This window comes from Saccharomycopsis crataegensis (assembly GCF_037102585.1).
Source record: "Saccharomycopsis crataegensis DNA, jcf7180000000098, whole genome shotgun sequence".
NCBI lineage: Eukaryota > Fungi > Ascomycota > Saccharomycetes > Ascoideales > Saccharomycopsidaceae > Saccharomycopsis > Saccharomycopsis crataegensis.
In genome coordinates, this window is record NW_027043838.1 from 819,799 (window position 1) to 840,872 (window position 21,074).

At 36.3% G+C, this 21,074-nt stretch overlaps 4 protein-coding genes across 4 annotated transcripts; 2 read left to right on the forward strand and 2 right to left on the reverse strand. All coding sequences in view use genetic code 12, as the record gives it.

Annotated features, from left to right (window-relative positions):
• Positions 1-500: 500 nt before the first annotated feature.
• Positions 501-5,210, forward strand: DASC09_060400 (uncharacterized protein; the record flags this gene model as incomplete). The annotated part of the gene is made up of 1 exon (XM_064999624.1): positions 501-5,210. One exon carries the CDS (start codon positions 501-503, stop codon positions 5,208-5,210), a length of 4,710 nt encoding a protein of 1,569 aa, XP_064855696.1.
• Positions 5,211-5,902: 692 nt separating this feature from the next.
• CHS2 (chitin synthase CHS2) lies at positions 5,903-9,172 on the reverse strand (the record flags this gene model as incomplete). Its single annotated transcript, XM_064999625.1, has 1 exon — positions 5,903-9,172. The coding sequence occupies one exon, from the start codon at positions 9,170-9,172 to the stop codon at positions 5,903-5,905; it is 3,270 nt and encodes a 1,089-aa protein (XP_064855697.1).
• A 312-nt stretch (positions 9,173-9,484) lies between these two features.
• PRP40 (snoRNA-splicing protein PRP40) lies at positions 9,485-11,419 on the reverse strand (the record flags this gene model as incomplete). Its single annotated transcript, XM_064999626.1, has 1 exon — positions 9,485-11,419. One exon carries the CDS (start codon positions 11,417-11,419, stop codon positions 9,485-9,487), a length of 1,935 nt encoding a protein of 644 aa, XP_064855698.1.
• Positions 11,420-11,696: 277 nt separating this feature from the next.
• Positions 11,697-21,041, forward strand: CSF1 (Csf1p; the record flags this gene model as incomplete). Its single annotated transcript, XM_064999627.1, has 1 exon — positions 11,697-21,041. The coding sequence occupies one exon, from the start codon at positions 11,697-11,699 to the stop codon at positions 21,039-21,041; it is 9,345 nt and encodes a 3,114-aa protein (XP_064855699.1).
• Between the last annotated feature and the right edge of the window lie 33 nt (positions 21,042-21,074).

A 21,074-nucleotide genomic window follows, 5' to 3' on the forward strand; every position in this document is an offset into this window, starting at 1 on the left:
ATGTATAACAAGGCACCAATACGTATCCTACTGCAAGAACCACAACAGAGACACTCCAGTTATTATTAATCTTTCCCTGTCGGGCCGTCTTTCCATATATTCCGCACTGTTATTGTCATGTTGTGTCAATCGGTGCTACACTATTTATACCCGTCACCACTACAACAACAACAGAGCCCCAAAAGCATCCACTAATGATTCTCCCTATTATAATACCCCAGATTTGCACCTTCTGAGCTCCTGCTCACTGTTATATTTTCTTTTTCTTTTTTTTTTCCTGTTGCACGTATTAGTGCTGTGCTAGTGCTTCCATTTCAGCTGGCTGCAGCCCTGGAATCCAATTTTTTTTTTTTTTTTTTCTGTATATTTTTCCTTTTCCCGAAAGTTGAATATTGTAAAATAAACTTAGCCAATTGGTTTTAATAAACATACTGGTTGCCGGAAAATTACAACGCTTCCAAAAAGTATAGAGTTGCTAGACCGTGATACCCTTTCTCACAATGGCCCGGTCCCAAAGACCCTCTCGGGTGAATAATGACCATTCTGTTGCCGAAGAAGACGTCGAAAGCAATGCGGGCAGCAATTCAATAAAACGAGCGACAACTCTGGAAGAAATTGTAAACAAGCTTCCGGTTTTTAATCCAACAATAATAAACCCTGGTTACGATGATATGGTAGACCTCAAGAATTATACCAATGTGAAATTCAGCGACCGATTAGACACATTGAGATTCAAATATCTCGATGGCGAAACCCCTTTGTTTATCAAACAGAATTTACTCAATATCAAAAGAAAAGTTTTCGTGCAAACTCCATTGGCCGATGATATGTTGACTCAGCAGGGGGAGGCATTGGTTCCCAAACAAATATACCCAAGAAATAAAATCAGAACCACAAAGTATACTCCCATCAATTTCATCCCTAAAAATTTATTCAACCAATTCCAAAACGTTGCAAATGGTTATTTCTTATTTTGTATCATCTTGGGTGCTTTCCAGATCTTCGGGGTTGCTTCTCCTGGTATGAATGCGGTTCCTTTGATTGTTATTGTGGTTCTTACAGCTGCTAGAGATGCTTTTGAAGATTCCAGAAGAGGAATTTCCGATAATGAGTTGAACAATTCGAAAATTCATTTAGTTACCGGCCTAGAGAATCCAAATGTGTTGCTAGATAATGTCGGCCCTTGGAGAAGATTTAAGAAGGCTAACTCTAAGTTTTTCAGAAATTTGTTATTCAAACATATAGTCCCAATTTTCAAGAAGAAAAAGAACTCCGACCCTGAAGTTGGGATCAAAGGCAATGAATTGCTGTCAATATTATCCCAGCATGAGTCTCTCGGAACTATTGAAGATGGTGGAGAGTTGTATAATAATCGTCTTTCTATCCAAACCTCAAGATTTTTGAATGCCCGTGATAAGATTTCCAGACCAATTCCCGACACAATCACTAACCCAGGTTACCAACCAACCGGTGCAATTAAATTTAAGAACAAGGCATGGAAAGATATTTATGTAGGTGATATTGTTAGAGTGAGACAAAATGAAGAAGTTCCGGCTGATATTGTGTTGTTATCTACCTCTCTCGAAGATCAAAACTGTTATATTGAAACCAAGAATTTGGACGGTGAAACCAACTTGAAATCAAGACAATCTCTTAAAGCCGGTGCAGGTTTAAAGTATGGTAACGATATTGAAAGAATCAAATGTTGGATTGAGTGTGATAGTCCTAATACAAACCTATATTCTTTCAAAGGGGTGATGCACTATCCTAATTATGAAGATCCAAATGGCGAAGAGCACTTGGAATCTATTACTATTGATAATGTATTATTTAGAGGATCTACTTTGAGGAACACGAAATGGGCTATCGGGGTGGTAATTTACACCGGTAGTGAAACAAAAATCATGTTGAATTCTGGTATTACTCCAACTAAGAAGTCTAAAATTTCCCGTGAATTGAATTTGTCTGTCTATATCAACTTTTCTTTGTTGTTCGTGTTGTGTCTTGTTTCGGGTGTTATTAATGGTGTATTTTATAATAAGAAGCATATTTCGCGGCTTTACTATGAATTCGAGCCGTATAGTGATAAAGCATCTGTGTCTGGTGTGGTTGCATTCTTTGTGGCCTTAATTTTATATCAATCTTTGGTTCCAATTTCTCTTTATATTTCTGTGGAAATTATCAAGACGGTCCAGGCATATTTTATTTGGTCAGATATCAAAATGTATTATGAGAAATTAGATTATCCATGCATTCCAAAATCCTGGAATATTTCCGATGATGTTGGTCAAATCGAATATATTTTCAGTGACAAAACAGGTACTCTTACTCAGAATGTTATGGAATTTAAGAAATGTTCGATTGGTCTAAATAGCTATGGTCAGTGTTACACTGAAGCAAAAATGGGAATGCAAAAAAGATTGGGTGTGGATGTTGTCAAAGAGAAGATTCAAATGGATAAGCTCATTGCGGACGATAAGCTGGAAATGATTGGTTTGATGAATAATAACATGGATTTCTTCAGTAATGGGAATGCCCAAACTTATATTGCAAACATGGACGAAAATGAATTAACTTTTATCAGTGCTGATTACGCAAAAGATGTTCTCAAACAGGGCTCACAGAAGGCATTAAATGAATGGTTCATGACCACTTTAGCTTTATGTCATACTGCTGTCACGGAGGACAATCCAGAAAATGATCACAAGAAGCTCATCAAGGCCGAATCTCCAGATGAAAATGCTTTAGTCGGCGTGGCAAGGGATGTTGGTATCGAATTTAGAGGTAGAAGTAGAGATATCATGTACGTCACCAGATATGGTATCGAAACCCCTTACAAAGTGTTGAATGTCATTCCTTTTAACTCTACCAGAAAGAGAATGAGTGTTATCGTTGAAGTTCCAAAATCTCACTTGCCAGAATACCTGAATGTGACTCAAGAAGTAAACAACGAACAAGAAGAAGAAAAAGTTGTTGTGGTCCTTACAAAAGGTGCTGACAATGTTATCTATGAAAGATTGAATGTTGCATCCGACTCGGCAATGTTGCAGAAGACTGCCCTCTATCTTGAACAATTTTCCAAAGAAGGTTTGCGTACCTTGTGTGTGGCCTATCGCGTTGTCGATAATGGATACTATAAGGATTGGTCAGAAAGATTCCATAGGGCTAATGTTTCCATTGATGATGATCGTGAAGAAGTGATCGAGTCTGTTGCTAACATGATTGAACGTGACTTTACTTTGATCGGTACCACTGCAATCGAGGATAGATTGCAAGATGGTGTTCCTAGCTCTATCGCCTTGTTGGGTGAAGCGGGGATCAAATTATGGGTTCTCACTGGTGACAAAGTTGAAACTGCTATCAATATTGGTTTTTCTTGTAATTTGTTGGATTCAGACATGAAATTATTGGTCATTGGAAATAATAAAGATACTGCTGCTGAAGCTAATGTTGATTCCAGTTCTTCCACTGAATCCCATACGTCTTCCAATTATGACAACGATAAAGATACTGTTTTCAGTCAGATTGATGAAAAACTTTCAAAGTATTTGTCTGAAGAATTTGATATTCACTTGAACACCAGGGAAGATATCAATGCTGCCGTTTCCGATGCCAAACAAAATCACAGCACACCAAAGGGGACACATGCTGTTATTGTTGATGGTGCGGCTTTAACTGCCATTTTTGATGATTTGCATACTGATTTGCGAAAGAAGTTTTTGCTCCTTTGTAAAAATTGTAAATCTGTTTTGTGTTGTCGTGTTTCGCCATCTCAGAAAGCTCAAGTCGTTAGGGCTACCAAGGAGCTTTTTAAGGTTATGACATTAGCAATTGGTGATGGTGCAAATGATGTTGCTATGATTCAGGCCGCTAATATTGGTGTTGGGATCGCCGGGGAAGAAGGTAGACAAGCCGTCATGTCTTCAGATTATGGTGTTGGCCAATTTAGATTCTTGACTAGATTAGTATTAGTTCATGGTAGATGGTCATACAAGAGATTAGCTGAAATGATTCCTTGTTTCTTCTATAAGAATGTGGTTTTTACCTTGACCTTGTTTTGGTATGGTATTTATGTCAACTTTGATGGTACCTACTTGCTTGAATTTACCTTGATTATGTTTTATAATTTGGCATTCACGTCGTTACCAATTATCTTTTTGGCGGTTTTGGATCAAGACGTCAGTGATACTGTGTCTTTGTTGACTCCAGAGTTGTACATAAGTGGTATCTTAGGTTTGGAATGGTCACAGTTCAAATTCATATTTTATATGCTTGATGGTGTTTACCAGTCAGTTATCTCGTTCTACTTCCCATACTTGTTGTATTACACAGGTACATTTGTTAACTCCCAAGGTTTAATTCTTATTCATAGATTTTGGATGGGTACCATGGTTGCTTCGATTTCTGTTATTTCTTGTAACATTTATGTTTTGTTGCAACAAAAGAGATGGGATTGGTTAAGTGGTATTATTTATGCTTTCTCTGTGTTGATTATTTTCTTCTGGATTGGTGTCTGGTCTTCTTCAACCTATTCTGGTGAGTTCTACAAGGCTGCGGCTCAGGTTTATGGTACCTTGACGTTCTGGTGTGTGTTCTTTGTGGGTGTGTTGTGTAATTTGTTACCAAGATTCTCGTTCGACACCATTAAAAGATTATATAGACCAAAGGACATTGATATTATCAGAGAAAGAGTCAATATGGGTGATTACGATGGGTACCCTGAAGGGTATGATCCAACTGACGCTAAAGACGTTGAGAAGTATAGACTTATGCATGATCGTTATCTTAGTGAAACCAAGCCGATTAACTTCGACTCCTCATCGTCTTCAAACTTTGCTGCTACTTCTGATGAAGCAAAGATTGAAAACGGAGCTAACTCTGAGTCAACCCAGAACAAGGTGTCATCGGTTCCAAACGAAAGGTCTGCAGAAGACGGTACTCCTCAACCTGGTGTTGAAAGAAAACCAGCTGTTGCACAAATTGTTAGACATCAATTGGGGTCCATCAAGAGAAAACTTACAATTTCTAAACTGAAGAAAAATTCTCAGGCGCACTTATCACCATTGGAACAAATGAGAAGAAATATGATCAGCAATGGCGAGTATGTGGGAAGTAGAACTTCCTTGTCTACTAGCCAAGTCCCTGGTCTTACTCAGGCAGAATCCTTGATGTCCGTTCACTCAAGAATCTCAAATATGGCGAGGGAGTGATCTCTTTTTTGCTTATCCCTTTTTTTTCTTGTTATTGTCCCCTGTCAACTTCAGTTTATTCCATAGATGGGTTACCTACATTGTATATACATATATATACATTTGTATAAGTGATTTTCTCTTTTCCTCTATCATACTTTTTTTTTGTTTTATTAACTTCCTGTTTCTGCTGTTGTTTTCATTATGTTTTTGTTTTGTGACTTTTTTTTTTTGTTTTGATTCTTCACTTCAATATTAATTTTCTTAACTTTCATTTGTTTCCCACTTTCGGGCCAAGTGATCTAATTTTATACTTTTCAATAGAAATTCCCTCCATACAAAACTTTTATGTGAGCTGAATACAAGTACACTTGATAATTTTTCAGAATTTATATTTTTAGGTGATATCATATTTCTTTTAAAGATATTAAAAAAAAAATAGTAAACTTAGACAGACAAGCTAAATTTATGGTATTAGGGATAAATAAACGATAACCAAAGTGACAAGATCAAAGAAAAAGAAAAGGTAAAAGAATAGTAATTAAAAAAAAAGGAATCAAAACAACCAAATAAAGAAAACGTAATTTCGTCAATGATACAGATCATGAAAGATCTCAAAGTTAAAGAAGGAGACATAGAGAAAGAGAGTGAGAAGAAGAATAGAAGAACACTAGATAGGTTCCAATGTAGTCTTTTTTTTTTCTATACAATCTTCAGCGGTTCCCAAAGCTCAAATTGATTTTTGGAGTCGGAAGATTGAATGTGAAACCACCATCATCCAATTTATGTTTAGATTCCACAACCCAACGCATACACAAGTGTATCAAGTACAACACTGAGCCAAAAGCTCTGAATGCTGCGAGACAAGCCACTGACCAGAGAATAAACGCCAAGTACTTGTTACTGCTGGTATCTTTAATACTATAAACTTGGGTGACGATCATAACCAACAACATGTTGCTCAACAACCAGAATAACACAACTCTAGTTCTAATATCTCTATAATAATCTTCTTCAGGAACTTCTTTTTCGGACAAAGATTTGATGCCTCTAGGAGTTTGTCTTCTAGATCTCAAGTTGAATAAGATTTCTTCATAACCACTATCTATATCTAATTGCTCACTTGGAATCTCTACCTCAACAACTTCATGACCAGCTTTATCAGTTTTGATGATGGCTCTCCCTAAATCGGTTGTTGGTTTGTTTTCACCTTTAGTACCCCAAGAAACATCATGGGTGTTACAAAAGGCATAGATTTGCAACGTGCAAGTGTAAGATGGTAACATGAGGAAATATTGGATAGAACTGGTGAATATGTGCCATGGATCCATGTAAATAAACGAAGTAAAAGCATAAAGACCATATGTGGACAACAACGAGATCACGATGTTTATAAATGTTGTCTCAGACGCAGAATCACTATGTCCATCCTTCAAGGTTTTACCAACAAAGTAGAAACCACAAGCCATACTGTAAAGGGCACAGATGGTCAAAATAATCATACTAGCAAAATATAAGTGTTTAGCACCTTGAGGTCTATTACCCATAGAAATGATGAAAATACTAGTCAAGTCACAGAGACAGAAATAATTCAAGATGGTGAAGATCCAATACCCACCATTGTGTGGAATAACATCGGTGTTGGCCAAAGAACCAGCCAAGAAATAGAAGGCCAAATAGAAATTACCCAAAGAGAAGAAAGAGAATAAAAGCTGGATGAATTGATAGAAGAATTCTATATGTAAGAAAAACTTTCTCACAAATGAATGATCGGTTTTCCAAACTTGTCTGAAATGGAGCTGCGAGTACAAGGCAGCAAACAATGCACCATTTAGCCATCTTCTTCTCTGAGAAATAAATTCAGGCAAGCTGTCTGGAACATCTGTTTCACCTTTTGCCTGTTTAACGTATTTCAAGACCCATTTTTCCGATTTCTTTGCCACTAATTCCCAACACAAAATTCTATCTTCTGCCAAGTACATATTAGCAGAGAAAACATCTCTTGTAGCACCACCGGATAATGTCTCACCTTTAAAGTAGGAAAATAGAGGCCCAGTTCCATCAGGGTGATTCTTGAGAGCACAATATCTATAAGCAGATAAAGCACCTGGCAACACTGAAATATAACCAAACACAGATTCTAACGGCTTATCCAAAATATTAGACATTTTATATTCAAAGTTTTGGGAAGCAACCAATGGATTCAACAAGTTCAAACCACCTCTTTCCTTCATGGCAATGATTTCACCGGCAGCACCAGCCACATTCGAATCATTATCAAAAGCTTTCCACAAATGATAGATGGAGTCCTTATCTGGTCTAGTACCGACATCCAATAAAACACAAACATTTGGATCCATAACTGGACAAAAAGCATTGAATAACCATCTATGAGAATTAATTTTCTTTTGATTCTTTTCCTTCAAACAGAATAGAATTTGCACTGGGACCATTCCTCTTTCAGCACCTTGGAATTTCAAATCTGTGTCTATTGAGACTTGGGTGGTGTATTCGAAAAGATGGGCTTTGACTTCTTTGGAGTTAACAAAAGATTTGGCAATACCATCTTGGTAAACACCCATTGCTGCCAAAACTTCCAAAACACCAGGCGAAATTTTTGCTCTACCATCACTGACAATCACAACTTGAACTTTTTTCCACCCTTCATCACTCCAGATTCTTGATCTACGTCTGGAGCATAATTGGGAAATATTTTGCATAACGGCATGCATGGTTCTGGCAAAAGATAGTTCGTCTTCATTGTACATGGTGATACAAATGACAATCTCGGTTTCTCTACCATACTTAGCAGATCTTAAAGTGAATCCATTCTTAATGAAATCATCTGGGTCTGAGGTACATGCGGTATATCTCATGAACAAGAACTCATCATCGTCACGTCTCGGCAAGAAACTTGCTAACTTTGTAGGAACAGGGTTTTCTAAGACTAAATTACCTCTTTCCAACTTGAATTCTTTTCTCAAAGCTCTATTTCTTCTTGGTTGATGGGTCAATGGGATATCAGCGTGCATGTTACCATCTAGACTATGGATTGCTGATTGTTGATCTAAACTATTGTTATTCATCGCAACAATTTGTTTTCTTCCGGTATATTCATCATAATTGAAATCAGCTGTTGACATGGAGGCCAGAGACGAAGCTACTTCATATTTTTCCTTAGATAAACTTCCATCGTAAGAAATTGTATCACTATTTTCATAAGAATATTTGCTTTGGGAGTTGACATCTGCCATGTTGATATCTTCAAATTGAGACTGTGCAGCATTTCTGTCATTGAATGGATCGTTGGAAACCTCCAGATAATTATCATAAGGTTTTAAATCTGGAGCATTTCCAGATAGGTTGAGTTCACTACCATTGGCTTTAGCAAAAGCGGCAGAGTCAAATATTGGCTTTGGAGGAGATAAGAGCCTCGAGCTTGTTGTGGTTGATCTAGATGTTATTGTTGGAGATCTTCTAAGTGGGGAACTACTTAAAGAGTAGTTATCGTCTTCGTTATAGTCTTCCATGATGACGGAAGTATGCTTAGATCTTTTCGGCGATTCTAGTCTTGTCCAGTTCGATCTATGAGTTGGCGATCTGCTCAAGAAATTATCATTCTGATCATTATTGTTCTCCATAGCAGCCTTAACAAAATTATTACCTTGGGTGGAAGAGTTGAAGATAGTTGGTGAAGTGGTGAAACTAGCATTGTCAGGCATTTGCATTTGACTTCTTCTGTTGAATGAAACAGCAGGAGAGTATCTGGTTTTAGCTTTTGAAGGAGAAGAACTTCTGGAAACAGATTCTTCATCATAACCATCATCTGGGAATGCATTGAAGTTTGAAGAATAGGCGGATTGATTGTATTTCTTTGGAGAAGAGTTTGCTAATGTTGGCTTTGGTTGGGACAACAATGTTCTCTTGGAAGGACTACCATCGTAAGGGTAGTCATAATCCTCATCATCAAAGGGGTTCGACATTGTTGATAAGGTTGTTATACTGTAATATTTTGATGAATGTACTCCATAGGAAAAAATTTGAACGACAAAAAAGTTGTTATAAATAAAATCCAAAACATTATTTCCAGATGTGCCTAATGCGGTAATACAAAAATATAAACACGCCACCCCATATGCAAAAAGAGGGTGCATAAGCCCATAATCAAAACAAAAAGTCTCAGATCAAAAATTTTAGTAGGCTACAAATTGCAATAAATAAATTCACGCAATAACGCAAAAAAATAAAAAAATAAAATGAAAGGATCCAATCATTAGTATAGAAATTAAAGGTATTCAGTAATCTAATTCCATATTTACCACTGGTTTTGCAGAAGCAAGTTTTTTTCTTTCTGCAGCCAAGATATCTTCTTTAATTTGAATCACCAGCTGATTCAATATCTCTGAACTGAAATCGTCGCCAAGAGTGGCATTTGAGTTAGACATGGCATCAGTATTAAGTTTGCCGCACCCTTTAAACTTGTTGGCCTCCACGTAGTAACCATAATCTAGGTTTTTCTCAAACTCTTCATCGTACACCATCAAATAATTATTTTGGACAAATTCTTCCAACCTTTGGTAAAATGGCAAACTGCGGATATCATTTTTCAAATTCTCCCATCTTAAGCTTTCAAGACTTTGAATTTGTTCGGTAGGAGTATTTCCAGAGATGTGCTTTTCTTCTATAAAGTCGACAATTTTGTTTTTGTAAACTAGCTTCTCATCATCAAATCTTTGTAAAACAGATTTTTTCATCTTTTTCAAGTCCTGCAAACTTTGCTTCACAAGCATTTCATAGATATATTCTCGATGCTCTTCTAAAAAGCTCAGGTCTTCCTGACCAACATTAATATTTGACAATAGTTTATTGTCTTTAAGGATAGCAAAAAACTCTTCCTTTGAACTGGTTAGGATATTGAATTGCTTTTCAACAATATAATTGAAGATAATATCTTTTTGGGCCTTCAATAAAATATTCTGTTCTTCAATGAGATCCCAAAAGAGCTCCAATGGCCCTGAGCCAGATCTGCCCAATAAATTCTGAAAGCTTTCCTCATCTTTGATATATGGGTATATTTCCTTGAAAGTAGTATTTATCGTGATTAGATTATTCTCTTTCATTTCTTGAAGTAATTTCTTGAAATTTTCCCTAGCGATTCTATCATTTCTTTTATTTTGTGACTCCAAAGTTTTTATCTGTGATCTCAAGTCTTTTGTGATATCTTCTTGAAATCGCGAATAAATTCTCAAAATATCAAGTTTATTCAACTTTAAGAAATTCTTGTTTTGCTTAACTCTTTCGTCTGTGGTGATCATTTTCAAGATGTCATCCCATTCTACTTCATTTGTTATTTTCGATTTCAAACTCGTTTCAAAATAATCCTCAAATTCAGATAACGCTTGAGTTTTCAATTTCTCTTCTTTCTCTTCTTGAATTTTTCTCAAGTAATCAACGTACTTCTGGAAAATCGCTTTCTTTTCCTTCTCTGAAAGAATAGAATGCTCATATATCGGTTCATCTCTAACTTTTTTCTTGAAAGTCTTCCATAATGTATAATACTTGACATCATCTTTATGTTGTGATATCAATTCCTTGAAATCATTTTGGAATTTTTCCTTTGTGTTACTTAAGTTCGACAATTCCCGTTTAGATTTCTCGATCAAATACTCTTCAAAATAGGTTTTCTTAGCCAAAGTGTCATCAATTACCCAGTATTTTGGGTTATCAATAAAGGTTTCCATCACCTTCTGGAAGGACCATGAGGTACTGACCTTATTGTCTTCTAATAATTGAATAAATATTTGTTTTTGTGCAGGTCCAGCTACCAGCGAACCATTATTAGCTGTGAATGTTGGATTCATCAAACTCTTCTCAACTGAAAAAATCTTATAGAATTGGGTATTCTCAGAGGTATTATCATCTGGTTTGTTGGTGGTAGTTGACGTTTCTCCGCTCTCCTCAACCTTGGAATTCTTATCTTCAGCAACCACCGCAGTCTTTGGTTCATTTTCTTGTTTGATAGGGAACTCCCACGTTGTTTTCCTAGTTTCTGAGTTATGATAGTAATATCTTTTTGTTTCCTTTGAAAAATACTTCTTCCAGGCAGACTTCTCTAATAATTCATCTAAATGATTATACAACTCTTTTGGCTTTTCCCATGTCGATTGCTTTGTTTCACTGTTATAGTAATAAATCCTCCCCGAGGCATCTTTTGCCTCCTTCCAACTCATACCAGGCTGTGATCTTATTTCCTAGTATTTATTCACTGGCACATATAAATCTTGATCTACGGAATTTGGATAAATTCATATATTAAATTAATTTTTCTTCTCATCGCGCACACTTTGGTTATGGCCCTGTCTTTTCTCATAAGAAAATTATACAGGCACAAACATTACCAAAAACGGAAGCTTTGACAGAATAAGTTACAAAATCACCACAGGTTGATACTCTCAAAGGAAAATAGAATGCTTTCAAATGGCATATAGTGTGCTCTCATCAAACGAAATGGTCGCCCTGTTTGGGCTTGACTGGGTGCTAGTCCTTCTAGTGCTATTGTCCTTGATGTTTTACTTCAATAGACTTGTGGGGTCTTTGATGACTGTCATATGTAAAATACTATTATGGAAGCAATACAAAGTATCGGTGCATTTTCAGTCATTCAAAATATCATTGCTAGCTGGAAGAATCTTCTTCAAGAATTTTTCAATTGTGACGAAGGATTGTACAATTTGCATATTAGAAGGAAATATCACCTGGAGATATTGGTTCTTCAATGTTAAGCAGTCAGAATTCGGTTTAGCGAACCAAGAGTTAGATGATGGAGGTGAATCAAATAGCCCAATTAGGAATGAAGGACTCAGCTCAAGGTTTAGAGTCGAAATGGATGGTTTGGAAGTGTTTGTTTATAACCGGACTTATGCTTTCATGAGTGTGTTAGAAGAACTTCAGAAATCATCCAATGCCAATGTTAAAAATATTACTCCTATTAGCTCTAACTTTGAAAGAAGAAATCATGATAATGTTATAGTAAATCATAGAAGGTTTACTAGCGGCTCTTTGGATGGTTCGGATAGGAGTAAAGATTCCCTTTGCGAAAACACTTCTAGTAATCACTCGCAGGATGAGATTGATCTGACCGGTTCGCTGGTATTTGATATTATCAAGTGCTTGCCGATCGATCTAAAAATTCATAAATGCGGTATCGTCATTGGTAATGAAAACACGACATCTGTTGTGGTTTGTTCTTTTATTAATGGAAGGGGGAGCTTTGATATTGGTTGTGCGGCCAATCCTTCGGTGGATTTCTATAGACACAATATCAAACTTCTGAGCGAGAAATTTCAAATAACATTGAAGCCAAATATCAGCTATAAGGAACCAATCAGCTCTTCGTTCTTAAATAGTAGCGATTTCAGTATCCACAAAGAATACACACGGAAGAGAAGACAGAGGAGATTCAGAAAGTATAAGAATTTGTGGACGTCGTTTTTAAAAATAATGCAAATTAAGAAACACAAAAAACAAGATACACACGACAAATCAATAGAAGACAAAAATGAATGGAAAGGATTACCTCAATTTCTTGAAAATGAAGATGATAACCTCTTGAATGATTACTCCGATTTGCAAGATGAATTGTCGCAAGAGTACGCAATTTATAGAACAGTAGTAGATGCCGAGAAATGCGAAATACTTTATTACTATGATATTCCTGGTAAAGTTCCTCATGATGGTCAAATCAATAATGAAAAATTAGGAAAGCTGGCCGATGGATCCCCAAAAACAGGTGTTGAAATTGAATTATATGAATCAACCATATACTATGGACCTTGGGCAGATAGGCAAAGAATTTCTATTTACAAGGCTTTCTTCCCTCAATCCAATAACTTCGAAGACAGTCAACCTACTAAAAAATTAGATGCTGGAGAAACCAGAGAATATAGCTTTTTTGATTTTTGTGTGAGATTTGTGGATGACAAGTCCATTATCAGAGTTCCGATGAGAGAATATAGCAAAGATATTGCAAATTCACTAAATAGATCTAAAAAAATGGCGGACACTGCGAAGATGGAGAAAGGGAGTGAGCCTGATAGTTTTGTCAACAAGGAATCTAAGGAAAATGAAGAAACAGGGAAAAAACCGTTTGCATGGTTAGAATTAAAGCTTTTTGAAGGAAGTTTTATTAATTCCGTGACTGATTATGAAAGAACTCTGAACGGAAGTGATGTTAAGCTTAACGTCTTATTAAAGGAACCTGAATTAAGGTCTTCCATTAATCATAATATTTTCTACAGGGCTAAGGAGCACCGTCTTGATATATCGATAAATTATCCTTTAATTTGGAAGCAAATAATAAAATGGAATATTTCAAATAAAACATCCAGCTGTGAATTTTTCATTTTGAGAGAACACGTTTCCCTCATTTCTGACATGATCAATGATTTTGCTACCGTGGAAGAAAGCTTGTTGAACGATCCCTGTGAAACGGTGAATTCCTATAATTTGTTCAGGCCATATGAATATAATGTGAACTGGAAGATCGAAAATGGTGTCAAGTTATATTTGAACATCAATAATCAAAATATTATTAACAATCCAGTGGATTTTGATGATAACACCTACCTATCTTTCCAAGCGCCATCTTTAAATATTGATTTGCTGATACCAATGCATGTTATTTTCCAAAAATCAAATTCAATTAATTTTGACATTTCATCTGAAAATCTTTCTTTAGTCGTTGATACTCCTGCTTGGAGCACCTTAAATACCTTCCTTAAAAACAAGGAGTTGGCAAATGGTACTGACTTCAAAATACGCGGCTCATATACTTACTATAGTAGTATTGAATTAAACTTGGTGGACAGTATAATAGTCAACTGCTTTTTATCAAATACGACATTCCATGCGTATGGGTTTTTAATAAAATTCATCATGGACATTAAAGAAAACTACTTTGGGGAAAATATCCACTTTCAAACCTTGGAAGAATATACTGATAAAAAGCATGAAAATGAAAATATAGAGCATGATTCTGATCTGGCGTTCTCTAGTAATAATGGAGAGAAATCAGTGAAGCCTGCATTTGAATCCGAGCCAGAGTTCAGGTCAAGATCACGGAACAAGACAAAAGAGCCTAAACAATTTCGTCGGATAGAAAACGAAATCGATGTTTTATTTTCCTTCTGTGTTGATAATGGCTGTTTAATTTTACCTTGTAATTTATACGATAGTGATTCTTTCATCGCTGCGAGACTTCCGAACTTTGATATTGACATTAGATTCACGAATTACTATATGGATTTACAATGTGATATATCTCCTTTGAAAGTTACTCATGTTGTGAATGATCCCGATGCTGTTAATAGAGTGGTTCATGATACAGATTTGAATATTAATCCTGACATGTTCATCAATGGATTATCAATTCATGGTCATAGGATTTTTGGCTTACCTCCATTGGAGCCGACATATATTTGTGTATGGGATATTAGCGCAGGCGCTATTTCATTGAATACTAATGGCTTATTTATTCAATCATTTTTGGGATCTATTCAGAATCTTGGTTACACATTCAGAGACTTTGAAAATTCGTTGATTGTGGAAATTCCGGAGTTGAATGATGTCACAATTTTTACTTTCAAATGCCCATCGGTATCTGCGAGCCTTTTAGATAGAGAGCTGAAAGTTTGTTTGAATTTATCTTTGGAGCCAATAAATTTGAGACTCAATGATTTAGCAAATGGCAGATACAGTTCGCGAATGGATTTGAAAATTAAGAATATTATTTTAAAAATGACTGAGCAGGAATCATCCAAGATTTTATTATACTTGACTACGTCATTGTATCTTTCCAATTTTTGCAGAAAGAAAGAATTCACCGAACATAGACGATTACAACAGGAACATCTAAAGACCAATGATGGCCCATTTCATAGATCACCTTTCTTCCTCAGAGAGGAAAACAGAGATGAATACTACAACAAAAATTATGGGAAAATTCTCGCATCTTTGTCTTTGCCAGATATTGCTGCGCCTATAACAAATCAAACTGTTGATTTCATCTTTGAGGATTCTCCTATTGGTGATCGCCAGTTGAACTCGTCTAATATCTTTGATAGCTCAGAGGATGTTTTAGATACATCTTCTGTTACTAGCACTGACGAAGATTTTGGAGAAGCTGAAGCTGACTCAAGCTTGCTCGAATTCCTACCAAATAAAAAATTATCTGGAAAAAAATTAAATAGCAAACAACACAAAAAAATTTTAGGGGAAAACTATTTCATCGATACAACTAATATTGCAGATGTGACTCCCCAGCTTGATATGAGTGATGAAAGATATGAATATGATAATTTCATTTTCAATTTGTCAAGCATTGATGGCTTTCTTTCGCCATCGTCAGTTCTTGGTCTTGTTAAAATTGCAGATGGTTTCATTGACTCCTCTGCTGATATAATTTTGGATAAATTGCAACTCTTTGTCCTCACCAAACTATTGCTAATGGAAGAAAGTACATTCGCGGCTAAAAACATTAGATTTATAACCCCTTCTGTCAATGTTTATTATGGTGACTTTTCAAAGGATGCAACAATTGACGGCTTTGAGAATGTTATAAATTCTGAAAAGAATGATAAAGGTTGTTTTCTGGATCTCTCTAAAGTATTTGATATGAATTACATCTATTTATCTGTCAAAACACCATCAATTGTTGCCAGTTTTAAAGAAAGTATGACCAATAAAGAAACTGCTTCTGAGTCTCTAATTGCTATGCACTTACCTGCTGTTTCCATAAAAGTAGTTAACTTGGATGCGCCTAACTCAGAGGATCTGGCAGCTACTCTACGTTTTGAAGATTTTGAAATTTGGCTTGACCAAAGCCTTTCTGTGGTTTCATCGTTTGATTTGGAAGCCTTGGAAGTATCATTGGATTCTGAGCAGATAAAATGGTTGGCAAAGATAATTAAATATAATAGTGATTGTTTAATGCCGGCGATTGATCAATTACAGGCTTTGGGGACAAGGTTTGAATATTCAATAATTGAATTGATTTACAAATTGTCTATTGCCAGTGAAAAATATAACATTCATCATGACTCGTCCGTTCTCACTAAACCTACCTACATTACAAGAAACTCTGAGGCGAAACATGTCAGATCATTTGATAGTTGGAGAATCCTTGTGAGATTGCGTCATATTTTGAAAAGTTTACCTGCTGAATGGGATGAAAAAACTTTCGTTGATTCTGAAAATTGGAAAGATCATGATAACGCGTTCAATCATGTCCTTGAAGTTTTCTCAAAGTGGAGAAGCTGGGAATTTTCTGATATCAGACGAAGTTTTGTATTCAAAAGTGCTTTTAAAAATCTCTTCAAAGATGAAGAGAAGCAACCACTGAAAAGTAAAGGGCTTTATGTTAATATTTCCAACTTGGTGGTTAGATTGGAATCTAAATTAGAGCAAGACATAATACGTTTAATTGGATTGGAGGCTGAAACCTTCAGTCAATACGGCAGGGACTTGAAAGTCGCCTTAGAGTTGCGGTCCATTGAATCAAAGATTTCAACGATCTCTTTGTGCTTAATTGATGCTATTATTATTTTGGGCACAATGCTACCATCGAAGTCAATGACAGATGAAAATCAGGAACTTTCTACCAAGACAAAAGATGGTGGGGATATTCATGTATCCGCTTCTTTAGGAAAATTCAAAAATACGATTGTCATTGACAGAATTCATCACGAATTTGAGGTTTTAGGAGTATTGAGCTCGAATGTTTCTTTGTCTGAGTCATTGGATCAAAATGCATTGAATAATATCTTGCATTTAGATTCTTGTAGCTCCAAAATATGTCTTGATAAAGAGATCTTCGCCCAAAACTCTGTGAATGGTATCGATGTCAATATCTCCAATACAGGATCCTTTATCAACAACTTGACAGTTTTGGAGTCCAATATCGATTCTGTATACTGTGACATTTCTAGGGGCTCTTATGATTATCTTAAACTTTTGGCAGTTATAAATAACTATGAAATAAACCAGTTGGCCCACATTAAACAACTGCTTCAAAGACTATCTTCAGGTACGACGACGAATGATAAAGAATCTACGACCACTAAAGAGCAGGGATCTTTGCTTGGTATTTTGGACAATATCAAAATTAGCTCTAATTTTGCTGTCGAAAATTTTTATTGGAATATTGATGTTTTGTCACCGGTGCTTGTCTCAGGAAAGATTGGACGATCAGAATTCAGTACAGTACTTGCGAAAAGGATGGTTTATTGTGAATATAATTTTGATGGATTGGAATGCAATTTTATTCATAATACCTACGGTAAAAAGTTTTTGGCGAGATATCAACAATCGTACAGCTCGATGGTAATAAAGGGAAATCTCAATGAGGACAGACCATTAATCCAGTTAGACTGGAATTCCAAAATTAATGAATTCTCCATTCCATCGGCGTTGAGGTCTCTTAATGATATTTTGAATGCCAAAGTGCAATTGAATGGTATTGTGGATGAGTATGTTCTGTATGGTAAAATGATACAAGAAAAACTCGAAGTGATGTTGAAAACAGAGCCAACTAGTGAAGAGTCTCATAAAAACAGTGACCCTGGATTAAACGAATTTTTGGAAAAGGTGATGTTCAAGACGTGTATCGTGAATAACATCATCAAATTCAGCGTCGGGGTTGATGAAACAAAGGCCGAGTTGAAATTCATGGACACAACTTTCTTGGGGGGAAATTTTGATATTGACAGCTCGGAATCTCTTGTGAAAACTGCTCTATATGGTGATTTGATTTTACCTACAACCTCATTGTCTCTATTTGATCCGATTGTTCCGCAATACTTAACCCAGCTTATTGAATTCAACCTCGAGATCAAATTAAGCAGCTCCAAGGGCCAAGAGGATTCAAGAAGAATGGTTGAAATGACATCCGATTTCTTTAGAATTTTCTTGAATCCTTATTCGTTAGTGAAAATAATGGAAATTATTGTCAGAGCCCAGATAATCAACGAGGCTTTTATTGAGAATGAAGCTGAAATTGGGCAAGTAGTTACGCCAGTGGTTACACCAGGGTCGAACACAAGCCCGGAGCTCTTCTTCAAAAATTTGTCGATTCACATTCTATCTTACAATTTTTGCTTTGGTTGGCTATTTGGAGGTGAAGAATCGCAAGCGGTTGGAAAAGGGGTCATTGTTGGTTGCGAACGGGTGTATATCATTACTGAAGAGACGCTAGGTAAACTTACAATTGTTGATGGGTACTGTTCAAGTTTAGGCAATGATACATCTGTGAACTTCAATGCCAAGAATGATTCGACTCAAAGAGCCTTATTACCCAACGTTCAATTAATCTTTTCAATTTCAAAATCATCAAAAGGTACGAAAAGCCTCAATGTTAAAGTAACTGGTGAAGTCCTAGATGTGAGATTGATTTCCCAATATTTTTACACTAGCGACAACTTGATAAAATCGCTTGCCATCTTCCAGAATTTGAAAGCCGAATTGGTGCCAACTATCAATTATCAGAAAAAGCCGGTTACCGAATTGGGGGATTCTAATTATATAGATTCTTTGGGGACATTTTTTGCCTCTGTTAATTGTGTGATTAATTTTGCCGGGGCCAATATTAGAATTGATAGGTCTCAAACAAGTGAATCCTCTTTGGAATTGCACTCTCCTGCAGTGGAAATTAGTATTGGTTATAAGAAAGTAATTGGGGCGTTGAAGCATTTGGTAAGATGTGATGTCACAACATTTGCATCAGACAACACTTTGGAATCATCTTGTGTGCCAGTTTTGATGGATATTTGGTACGGAATTAATTCAATGATGAAACATGATTCTTTGATGAGGACCAAGGAATTAATGACTAAGGAGAATTGCATAGAAGATGAGGAAAATGCGGCTTTGTCTTCTCATCCGATTGATTATGTTGCGTTGATACATAATATTGACTTTAGTGGCTTATTAAATATCCAGCCACAGAGTCTTACTTTAAGTTGTGCACCAAATGCAAAGATCAACGCGGTAATTTCTACCGGCGGTATCAAACTTCAACTCAATACTGTTGAAGAAGGAGAAAAATTGGGAGCTGGGTCATTGCTATTTAGTGAGATGACGGCAAAACTTCAACACGCCTACTCTCGAGAAGTCAGTGGCTCTTTTTCGATTGGACAAATTATGATAAATGCAATTCTACATCAAGAGAATCAATTGTTGAAAATCATCACTTCTGGAGAGATTTCAAAAATCATTTCGTACGTCAAAGTTAGTCAATTACAAGATCTAAATATCTTTATGGACACTTGGATGCCTAAAGACTTGATGGAGCAATACGAAAACCCATTCTCTAAGGTGAGCAGTTACGAAGCTCCTGAAATCTCTGAAACCAATGAATCGAAGAGCAAAACGTTTGCCGAAAGATTTCAACAAGTATCCACCACCAATGCGTTCCCATGGAACGTTAATTTTGTAATATCTGATGTCAGTTTGAAAATTGATCTTGGTCAAAGTTTGGGAGTGGCGAGTCTTCTTTTGGATAAATTCTGGTTAGTTCAAAGAAAGAGTTCTCATTGGGAACAGAATTTAACTATTGGAATGGATAGTTTGGTTTTGAAATGTGAAGGGAGATTGACGGCGGAAATTGCGATCAGGAACCTGAGATTAAACTCGGTGATCATGTGGGCTACCGAAAACGAGGTCTATGAAATTCCGTTAGTGTTCTTGTCAGGCGGGGTTGAGGCGTTTGAAATAATTATTGGGTTTGATTATCACACCATCTTCGTTGCTAATGTCGAGCATTTTTATTTAAGTCTCTTTAACCAACGAGATCAGGATGAGGCTAACCTTGATAAGTTATTTGGTACTGCATCGTTGAAACAGGTCAATATTTATACCACATGTTTGGCGTCTTCTACATTTGTGGATATTGTGAATGCCTTCATGAGAATTAGGGCCAATACCGAATCATCATACAATGAGGTTTTATTGGATGCGGGTGCCAACGCTCTAAAGAAAGAAAATCTGAAGCCTACCAAACAAAAAGACTATAGTATTTTAGAAAAATTCACCAATTTAAAGACAGGGGTAGGTGTTACGATTGAAGGATTCCTATTACAAATCTATCCAACTTCATTGATGGACACTGATGTGTTGGTGGTTAATTCTGGGAGAGTAGGGGCAAAGTATAGTAGAAGATTAGAAAAAGAAAAGTTATCTTCTGATCTAAGTCTCCAATGGAACAATTTGGATGTTGCTTTATCTAAACTTCGTACTGCTTTCCAACATAAGCAGGTTGATTTTGGAAATTTTGCTCTTTACATTGAACATTCACTTGGAGCTAAAGGTGGGACGATTTTCACTTTGCCGATGATTCTGATTGCCATGGAAACATCGCAGTTGAATAATGATAAACACGTGAATTATACCTTCAATAGTTCGTTTGGCGGTAACGTTGATATCAGATGGAATTTGGGGTCGATTAATTTCATTAGGGCGATGCATGAGTCTCATGAAAAGGCGTTATCTTCACGATTAGCCAAAAATAAAATGCTCAGTAAATCTAGTAGTTTGGCAGAGGAGAAACTCGAGGCGTTGAAGATTAAAGAAAGAGTGGAACATGCAGAGCATGATAGTGAATATGAGTATGTGGCAATTGAACCTCCAGTGATTGAGCCGCCGCACTTGAAAGAATTGGGGGATATCACTCCTCCTTTAGAGTGGTTCGGGCTTCACAGAAAGAACTTCCCGGCTTTAACCCATCATTTCTTCATTTTACCATTAGAGCAGTTTGTCATTAATGTTGAAAAACAATATAATTCTGTGTTGGGTAAAGCTTGATATTTTTTTTTTTTTTGTTTCTTTGTTGTTGTT